General features: G+C 40.8%; 1 protein-coding gene across 3 annotated transcripts in view; it reads right to left on the reverse strand.

Moving 5' to 3' along the window:
- Positions 1 to 10971, reverse strand: part of ankrd13b (ankyrin repeat domain 13B) — a 46178-nt gene that overhangs the window by 30029 nt on the left and 5178 nt on the right. For 2 of the 3 annotated variants that reach the window (XM_071496489.1, XM_071496488.1), the window contains exon 2: positions 10255 to 10397. In XM_071496489.1, coding sequence (XP_071352590.1) covers positions 10255 to 10362 — 108 coding nt within the window. In that variant the 5' untranslated portion in view covers positions 10363 to 10397. Of the gene's footprint in view, positions 1 to 10254; positions 10930 to 10971 lie in introns of those variants that run through there. The other variant, XR_011693456.1, reaches the window with a different exon arrangement.

Here is a 10971-nt window from a genome sequence, read left to right on the forward strand (position 1 = left end):
GAGTTCCCCTTCCCCACTAACAAAAGAGGAACTCTGGAAGAGATATTTGTTTTCAACTAATGAGCCTTGCACTCTCTCGCTCTCTCTCTCTCTCTCTCTCTCTCTCTCTTTCTCTCTCTTGCACACACACGCGCACACACACACAGACACACACACACATACAGGCAGTCTCATTGACCATGTTTGACTTGTGTTGTTCAGTATTTAGAGTGGGGACATTATGTCATCCCTGCTCATCTCTTGGCTCTTGCTCTTCACTTGACGATGAAATAACAATGGAGGGCATACTGTGGTCACATAAAGTCTGTGGTGAAGGGTGTGCCACATGGATGCTGACACATTATGTGCAGTACAAAATTTCTAGCTAGGTGAAGATAAAAAAAAAATAGCTCAGACTACAATTTTAACCAATTATTGTACATATGAAAAGTGACTAACTGGCCAAACAATGGGTTTAATGCATTAAAAGAATTGACAACAGATGTAGGCGTGTGTCTCATCAAGCACCTGGTCTGTGGTAAATCAAGCCCATGCTAAATGAAAACCTCCTTTCAACAGCTTAGATCAATTTATAAGGAGAGATGTAGCCTACTGCATTAACGGCAATGTATCTAATGGGCCTTTTACACAGCAGACATTTGAACTTGCCATAACAAGAAAATCACAGGTGTTAAATGACATTAATGATGGCTCTGTTCTTTTCAAGTTTCCAAATAATACATGACATTGTGGCAGTAACTTTGCAATCACAACACCAGGACCTTTACGCTGAAGCAGCTAAATACTCAGCTGAATATGAAATAATAATCCAGTATCCTGTTAGCTTAGCTTAGCACAAAGACTTGAAACATAGGGAAATGGTTGACCTGGTTATGCCTCAAAATTCACCTACCAGCACCTCTAAAGCTCATTTATTAACATGCTGCATCTCGTTTTTGTGACTAAGCCTATTTCCCCAGTGTTATTCTATATTATCATAATCCATATCAGACGGCATAATTATATAAGTAAAGTTGTGCTGCTGCTACTGCAGAGATGAGTGAATGAACTAATCAACTCCCTTTTAGAGCTAGTATCTAACCCATTGCTTTTGCTAAGGAATATGGATGGCATTGTCATGAGTATGCAGAAACTACAAAGCAGTTTGTCTCATTCCGCTGTTCACCCACAGAAGGAAGTGATGTTATAATGTGGCAGTGAGAGTCTGTTCTCCTTATACAAATGGATAGGCTCGGTGTCAGCATCGTGTCACACTGTTTCATTGTAAGAAGAAAATGCTCTTGTTATCATGACATACAGTACAGCTCCTTGTTATGAGAAGGAAACTTAGCATTTATAATGAGATGTAAGCATTTCTTTTTTTCCTCGCTGAGGCAGCTCTGCATGTGTTTGCATACAATTTTGACTTAATGAAAGCACAGTATTCACTTTTTCCAATTCTAGCCTCCATTTATCTTCTTGCCATCTTTGTGTGTCTTCTTCCTCTGTTTCTCTAAAACTTCTTTAACACCTCCACCACTTTTTTTTTTCCTTTTTCTTACAGGTCTGTATCTTATGTCATCTCTGTCTCTCTGTCTTTTTCCCTCCTTAACCCATATCTATGTCTCATAATCAAACTCTTCCCCATTTATTCTCTCCTTCCCTCCCTCAATAGTGAGCTCAGTGGAGGTTGCATTATTGATAGGCATCTCTATCTGTGGCATCTGCTCCTTCTCTCTCTCTCTCCCCCCTCCCACCCTCTCTCACTCCCCCCTTGCGCTGTATGTGCTTGGTCTGATGCAGCTTGGCAGGTACTTAGGCCAACATCAATCTTTCATACAAACACACACACACACACACACACACACACAGCCACACACACACAAAATTGTGCATACACACATACAGCAGCTTTCCCAAAATGTTTGTGCATGGGGCTCACAGGAGCAGAGGGTGGCGATGGGAGGGAGGAGTATAAAAATAACTTTTCCTCCCTCCTGCCTCCCTTCTCACTGCTGTGATTCTCCAACCAGAGGAGACTTTGACAAACGCAAGGCCGCCATGAAACCCTGATCCATTTTCAATGTGACACTGCTTCAGAAATAAAAAGACGGTACAAAACCTGCATCACAGATGATAGAATGAGCAGAGCAGGGCAAATGGTGCTGATAACCCTGCAGAAGAATAACAAAACCGCCCATCTTAACACAGCCAGCATTCATTTCCACTTCCGCAGGTGCATTAAAGGACTGTGAATTTGAGCAGTGGAAATACATACCAAATCACAAAGTGAAAACGCTGACCTACATTCCAGCATATTTAATAATTCTCTGTTTCACTGCACTTTGTCTATTTACTGTCAGCTCTAGTCTCTACAGATAGATAGTGAGACAGACAGACAGAAAGAGACAGCCGGAGATAATAAAAGCACAAATGGACGGGATGATGATGGACCTGTCAGAATGGCAACGGGAGCAAAGAGAGAGTTTCTCTGACGTTTATCTAAGGGTGCTGACACCTGTTTGTTGCAGTGAGCTCACAGAATTTGCCAAAACACCAGGAAAGACATGCATGCTGGTCGACAGAGAGAGAGAGAGAGAGGGGGAGAGAGAGAGAGAGAGAGAGAGATATCTTATTCTCACTCCTGACACTCACAGAGATGCAAGCATACTCACAGATGGAGAGAGCAAATCTTTTGTTCGAATGAAGCAGACAGCACATACGCTATAAAAGAGCATAATCACATAATGTAACGGCTGTAGCCTACTGGAGTGAAACATCACAGCTGTCACTTTATTTTGCTTTTGTGTGTGTGTGTCTGTGTGTGTGTGTGTGTGTGTGTGCATGTGAATTACGTAGCAATCTCAGGTAAACCCAGTGGTCTGGCAAGAAATGGTTGCGCTCAGCCTGGGCCTGGTAATGAAATTATAAGGTAATTTCCTCACGTTTAGCAATTCACTGCCAGATGTGCAGGTCACATCAAGCACATATCATGATGCTATAAAATGTATTTGTTTACATTACTTCATATATGTGCACTTATACCTTAAGAATGAGGCAAATAACCATCCATTCATCTATCTGCTGGATCCTAAGGGGTCTTAGAGATTATGTGGCCAATAACCAAAGGTGTGGACTGGGACAAGTACTGACTGGAAAATCACGAGCCTCACCTTAAGGCTTGCATCTCTTTTTCCCACCATGGTCCGATCTGACTGATGCAGAGTGAAGGTTGCAAACAGAAGGAGGTTGATGATGTTCACCAACTAGCCAGTTTTTTTTTCCAGCATAAACCTTTCCCAAAGTTGGAAATATGAATTCCTGATAATTAAATATGATTCACCAAGAAACTCTTTTTTTTTTTTTTTAAATTCTCGACCACCACTCCCATCAGATAATGTTCCCACACAATGCCACAGTCGGTCAACCGCAACACTCCTACAATTAGAACGCTTGATTGCTCAGGAGAAGTTCAAGACTTTGACAATGTCCCAGATTTATGTCAGGATATTTGCACCCATGCTGAGCACACCCTGGGTGAAGAGGACTTCTTATGAGATGCTGGCTGACCCACAAAGTTGCATGGAAGGGTAACCCAAAGGTAACACAAAGGTAAGTAAAACCTACACTCAAACATGGCGGTTGAAACATTCAGATGTAGGGATGTATTGCCTAATCTGGAGGTGGAGACCTTCACATGATCAGTAACACAGGGATCAAATATATGATGCCAAAGGAAGAGAAAAGAGTGATGACTTGAATGATGACTCTTACTTTTAGATGACTACTCCATTTGCCACTATGTTAATGTCATTAATGTCATTCTGTCTGGGTCCTTATTTCTGGTTTCTTATCTATTTTTTCCAATTCCCTATTTATCTGTTTCCAGTCCTTACCACCTTAATTCCTTTTCACCATTTTTCTTCTACATTTTTATCAACAATCGCCCTTTCCTTTTACTTATTACTGCCAATGTGTATCTCTTTGTCTCTCTCTCTCTGTTAAAGCTTTCACCAACTTAACCATATCTGACCCCAACCCAGCCTTTGTGGCATCTCCTTGCGGCTTTGCTGTGCTGCAATTAGGACTTGGGTTTCATTACACCGAGGAGTGATAGATGGATGGTTGGAGGTAAACAGGGATGGAAGGCACCAGGGAAAGCAGATAAACTTTATACCATGGGTGGGTGTGATTTGAAGCGACAGGGAGAAGAACGCAGAGAGGAGCAGGGGAGTAGGCAAGAGGAAAGGCTTACAGTAGACAGGTGCAGGCAGATAGCAGGTGGTTGGTGTAAAGATTCAAGCCTAGAGTGAAGGCAGTGAACAGGAGAGCATTAATCTACAGCTCCAATTCCTCAAGCCAGCAACCTAGCATAAGATTGTATCATGCTGATTGAACATTACCACCTTGCCAAGGGCATCATAATCTAACCACGCACTGAAGGAAAAAGAGAGAGCTGGGGTCAGTAACAGAGACACGCAGAGACAAAGAGCAGCAACAGAGAGAGAGAGAGCGGAGATCTTTGTGTCATTTCCTGCCTTTGTCTTGAGATAGACCATTACTCCTTACATGGCCCTGTTCTTTTTCAATCACACTGTGCTTTTACGTCTGTGTGTAGCCCAGACAGAATCTGTTCATGGTCAAAGTCTGTCATTGTTTACTCCCCACCTCCTCTCTGCACCTTCTCTACTCTCTGTGTTCACTCCCATCATCACCTTGTTTGTGCCATGACTCCATGGTTCAATCTGCCAGCAAATGTGGCGTCCTTGCTTTTCCCATTTCGCCTCTCTTTTCGTACCTGGCTGTCAGTTTTCTTCTTAAAATCCACCTTGTTTTAAGGCTCGGCAAAAAAAATAATAAAATAATGAAATCTCATCCCATCTTTTATTATCCACTGTTTGTTATTCATCTTATTTTACTGGTCATCCTATCTCTATCTTTCGTTGGCATTTATTCAGTCACTCCTCCTGTTACTATGTTCAGTTTCCTCTCTCTGGCTCTGTGTCGTAACATTAATATCCAATGTACAAATGATTCCACTGTGGCCCGTCGTGGCAGCATTTCTGGTCAAATCACTCAATCAAACAGGCAATCTGTTAAAAGCTGCTCATGGAACATTGGGCAAACACTGAAGCCTACAGAAAGTCTCACACTCTCATACCTTGACAAAACAGGCATTTCTAAATACTTTCAGCACTATCTCACAACAACCATCCACTGCATTGTTGTGCTGGGAGGAAATACGAGTGCAATCAGAAACAGTGCCGGATATTTGATGCGTGCACATAGTGAAATGAAATGAGTCTCATCTTTTCACCAAAGGGCAGGCAGGCTTTAAAGAGCTCTGATATGGAGATGGCTGTAGATTACCTTTATTTCACTGCCGCATAATGCAGAGGTCAGTGATATTATACTCTGTTCGTGCACAGCTGAGCGGGAACTGAATTGAGACTGAATGAGACAAAACATTATCATACAATATTTGCCCAACACTGCCTTTGTCATTTGGTCTGTAAAAGTATGGCTATAATGTAATATCCAAATGCCTATCATGTGATATCATGGAAATTATCACAATGCACTATATTGTAATACATTGCTGCATAAAGGATTATGCACATGTCTCTGTAATATTCTTCTTCCTCTGTTATGCTGCCCCTTTTTTTTTTGCTGGTGTGGTTAGTCTGCCGCTGTCTTTGCTCTCTCTAAAGGTGGACGATAAACTCACTTCAGTTCAACAAGTGTATATGTGCATGTCAAATAAGGATAGAATCTTTCTGTCAGCTGTCTAATCCATCAAAAAAAAAAAAAAAAAAAAACTTGTAATAAACAGTATTAGACACTCAAGGTCTGCATGAACTGGATTAATCTGCCAGACCTGCCTCCTCATTTTGGCTTCATTCCTTCATGGTGATTTACTGCCTTCATCTGCTGGTACAAGACTTCGACTTAATCCATCTGTTTGTACTATAATCATAAAATAAGAAAGTAATGGTCAGTGTCTCAACAAAGTCATGTTTAAACAGTTACAACAAACCGTTGTCCACCATATATGGACAACGAACAGGTTACAATGCTGTTTTGTTTGGGGTTTTTTTGCCCAGGAGGAACTTATGGCTAAAGTGACACGTGAGGGATATGAAACCAAAAAACAGGATTTACCTCACCCTTTATCTATTTTCACTGGAAATGATATTTACATAATTACCATCATTACATTTACTGTCCCTGCTCATCCATGTTTTCTCTCATTTGGTTATCCTATCAGAATATTGCCACAGTAGGTCAGTGATAAATGTAGGTTGGCGGCTTTGGTTTTCATGTTGGCACTATTCTGATTTTGAGCATCCAAATCTGAGTCTAGGCCAATGCATGTGATCAGCCAGGCCTGCGAAGGCTTGGCCGATCCTGGCAAGGTAATATTGGTGTCCTGATTTAATAGAGTGGGCACTTTAGAAGCTGTGGAAAGATTTACATTTTGCATTTAAATCACAGTTAACTTTCTACATTATTCCTGCAGCTTTCACCTTGCATCACTAGCCTGAAGATATTAAAAATATCCCTGAGCCGCAAAAAAATTTGAACTGAACAGAGTCATGGGAGTGCCACACTTACCCAGAATGCTTCTGGATACCTATCACCAGCACCACACATGTGTATGCATGTGTTTTTCATGTGTGACTGACAGAAGCTGGAGCATGTTGTGTGTGTGCTGACCTACTTTAAGCAGCACTGCACATATAAAATTTAAAGTATGTCATAAACTAGATGTCAAATGAGTTCTGGGATCTGATGCTAATGGGATGCTAATTTAATTACTTTAGCTAATATATATTCATGTGGGTGTAAAATGTTTGACTATGCAAAAAAGATTTAAAAAATAACATTGGGTTGTTGAACACATGCTAAACCCTGATGCATACTTAAGTGTGCATATACCCACACACAAACACACACACACACACACACACACACACAATAAGCAAGATAGTAAGAGATACAAAGGTAGTTAGTAGTTACAGTTATAGATGAGGTTGAGCAGAGGTTCATCAACAAGAGCAGAACAAGAAAAGACAGAACCGAAGCTTTTGTTTTCTGCTGTATTTTACTACCTGTCTCCTCACAGCTCACTCTGATCTGCCATCAAACGCAGCAGGCTGATAACTGAAGCTTATGTCTAGGAGAATGGTTGTTGCAAAATATAGAACAGGTCTTATTTTGTGCATTTCTCCCTTTTTTTCTCTAACTATTTTGTTCTTGCTTCTTTCAGTAGAGTTAAACAGTTTTAAAGCCATATCCCAGTAAAAAGTGTGGCACATATAAAATCCAATTTCATCACAAAGTCTGGGGATTTAGTTTCGACTATGGTGAATAACATTACATAATATAACAACCGGACCCTTGTTTGCCACAATAGTTGGTCAAGACTATCCTGTAGATCTGTGTTGAGTGAATAATCCATTTCTACATGGATCAGCATCGAATCTTTTTTGATTATGAACACTTTGGTACTTGAGATGTTCAACAGATTTGTAATATTTCTGATACAATATAGGAAAGGGAAATACAAGGAAGTCTGTTTGGCTTAGTTTAAATGAAAATATTAAAGATTTGTTAGAAAAGGTCCTCGGTTCAAATGCACACCCAGAGGAGCGATAAAATTTGCATCATAAAATATTTACGGATACAAGGGTTCCTAAAAAATGAATGGTCAAGAGGGCTAATTTATTTAGCCTATCTGTGAAAACAAACACAGCCAAAAGCTTCACTTCATGTAAAGGTTAACCTAAAGCATGTCCATGTCATTGTATCAATATTGTATTAATACAGATTGCAGCCTGCAAATTATCAATGAATTTTGTTGTACATTTGAGGTACCAATAAAATACAGTATAATGACCTACTGATGGAAGTCAACAATTCTGCACTAAGATGGAAAATTGCCTGAGAAACTCAACTGCACACCTCAACTGGGACACATGTCCAACTATTATTTTTCACTTTTTTTTAATGATTGCAATTCATTCTGAGACAAATTGGTGCTGCCAGGAAAAGAGACACTAATATACATATCTCAAGGGCTGTATAAAGCAAAATCCATCCAAGAAGAGGATTTTTTTTGGCATATATGTTGTTAACTACTTTCATAAATTGGCACCATCTTTCAACTCAGCATCCAGATGTAGTAAACGGAAACACCCATTGTTATGCCACATGCATCTTCGCACACTGCAGCAAATAAATCTGTTTGCAGGTCTGAGGTGACTGAGGTGACAGTGACCAATGAAGATGTCTTCACTGCATCAGCATGAATCTTAAAAAACAGCTGATGCACCTGGGAACCTGGTCACTAGTATTTAAAACCTGGACACCAGTATTTAAGCCATCCTGAACCCTCACCTATTTAACACAGTTCTTTTCCACTGTCCACAAAATTATCTTGAAGCATGAATCTTTAAAAAGTGTTGGGCCAGTTTTGGATTTTGTGCGGTAGACTGTACCGGATAAGATGTCACAGAGACAAGTCATTGGATTCACCTTCTGGGGCTCATGACTGTCTGCTTTGTACCAGAGCTCATGATAATTCATCCAATACTTGTCAAGACATTTCAAACTTGACTAAAGTGTTGAAATGACAGACCGACTGACTACTGAAACTGGCCATACACCTACTGGCTATAGATGGATCTTTGTGGGGGGTCTACACTGAACCTTCACATTTCATAATGAATTCTAAACCAAAGAACCAATGAGAGGTCATTTGTTCTTTTTATTTTAGAAATGAGAGGGAGGAGTATGAAAATGAACATTCAACACTGGCAAAGCTACAAGGGTTTGAAAAGGTTTTGCTGTCTCCTCTGCCTCCACAGCATACATGGTTCGTTTCCAGCTCCTCTGTCTATGAAATAGAATATGTTACCTCTGACAGTGACTTGAATACCAGATGTCTTACTTGGTTCTTAGAGGCTCTTCTCTGTGAGGTGTGACTAATGTTGCCATTCATTTCCCAACAGTTATAATTATGGTTAAGGGTTAAATAGTAAATGTCGCTACCGCACTCTTTTACTGTAGGTCTAGGGATTGTGGTAAACCTATTGATGGCTGCCTTTGGGACACTTGGTGACCATTTTGGTGTAAAGAGGAGGCTTCCTGGGTTATGATTTATAACCAAAAGAAGGTAAGGGTTTGCATGTGCGAGCAAGTGTACTTAAATGTGTGTGGGCAAGTGTGCGTAGATGTGTGTGGAAGTGTGATGTGTTGAGACCGCTGCATGATGCAAGCATTCAAAAATCTATGTGGTTGCTAACCTGCAGAGCATCTCTTATGTAATAGCAAAGTGCTTCAGTACATTTGCAAAAAAAAAAGAAAAAAGAGAAAAAGAAAAATGACTGAATTCACACTCATACATTCTCTTGCAGTCACTATTTAAAACAACACACACGCACGCACGCACAACAGTGTAATTCTTATAATATCATCAGTAAGTCCCTCTGCCTGAGCTGAAGTGCTCTAATTTTACCAGTAGATGAAAATAATTCTGTATGCCTTTGATTATGACAGACACCTCCTCTGGAAGCCTAATACAATACCTTAATGATTCCATTACTGTATTTACTGTGGTGTTGGCAACTGTTCGCACACATGCATCTGCATTGTCTCACCCACTCATAAATGGTTTAGGTGCAGGTGGGAAGGTAGACAGCCTACAGTTTTGAGTAGATCACGCTATAATACTGCTTACACACAGGCATAAAGCACCACTGACTCTGAAACACACACACACACACACACACACACACACACACACACATATATATATATATATATACACACACACACACTGCAACATGGACTCAGCATACAGTCATTTGCACATGGAATTTTTCCAGGAATAAACTCCTGATACAACTTCCCATGCATATTGAAATTACTGGGAGGATGACTATTTTTAACCTCGGTGCAGCAAACAACACAGATCCTTGGCATGTAAAGTCTGTGATGTCAATCTGTGACCAGAAAATGAATGGCAATATGAAAATAGTCTAAATTCAAGTCTCAAGACGTGGTCTACAAGTGTCTCCCCACACCCTACATCTAACAATTAACTGCGCTATCCCAGTTTATTAACCAGGCTCCTGCATGAGGTGGTCCATTGATAGCATCTGCACCACCACCTTCTCAATCTATGGACCCACACACCCATATAATCGCTTATAATAGACACGCAGGCCTACATCTGTGAGGGGATATGTGTTGGTCGCTCCTCTGTCTCACCTGCTCGTTCGTTGCCAGCTCTTTCTCCAGCTGTCGGTGCTTGTTGTGCCACACCAAATAGTGGATAGGATAACGACTCTTCTCCGGAGTTTTCTTAGCCGAAATCATCCTCGGATCATAGTTTGCCGCCTCCTCTTTCTTCACTGTGGATTGCAAGGATACTTTTGTTTTTTAATTTACGCTATATTATCAAGCCTATCATCCTTTATCGGCGGTGATGACCAAAGGCGTACAGGGGCAGCCTTACGCGTCAGGAGCAGTAAATGACTCCCCGCTCGCTCTGCTTAGAATAAATGAGAGAGCCCCGTGAAAATCATTTATAGAAAGAACCCCCTCGTCTGATTGTCTCGGTGGATGAGGCTACACCTTTATTTCTTAACCAACCGCTCCTCCACCTCTTGCCTCCCCCTCTCTTTCTCCTCTGCCCACTCTAACACATCTATCCTCCTCCTCTCCTCCCATCCGGTGGTGACTGAGAAAAGATGCGTTGACAAGCTGCAATGAAATGTGCGCACACTCAGCCAATCCGCTGTCATGCTGCCTCATGAAAGTGCACCGCAGAAATCATACACAGATGTTTAAAAGGAAACTACATAGCATAACCCTCTGCAGGACTCTTATAGTAGTGATATACTGTGGAGGAAACAAAAAACAAACAAACAAAAAAAAAACACCATAAAAAACAATTGCATCAAATGCTTCAATAAGTTAAAGTTT

This window comes from Trachinotus anak, unplaced genomic scaffold (assembly GCF_046630095.1).
Source record: "Trachinotus anak isolate AG129_WGS33_773 ecotype Australia unplaced genomic scaffold, CSIRO_AGI_Tana_v1 ptg000014l, whole genome shotgun sequence".
Lineage (NCBI taxonomy): Eukaryota > Metazoa > Chordata > Actinopteri > Carangiformes > Carangidae > Trachinotus > Trachinotus anak.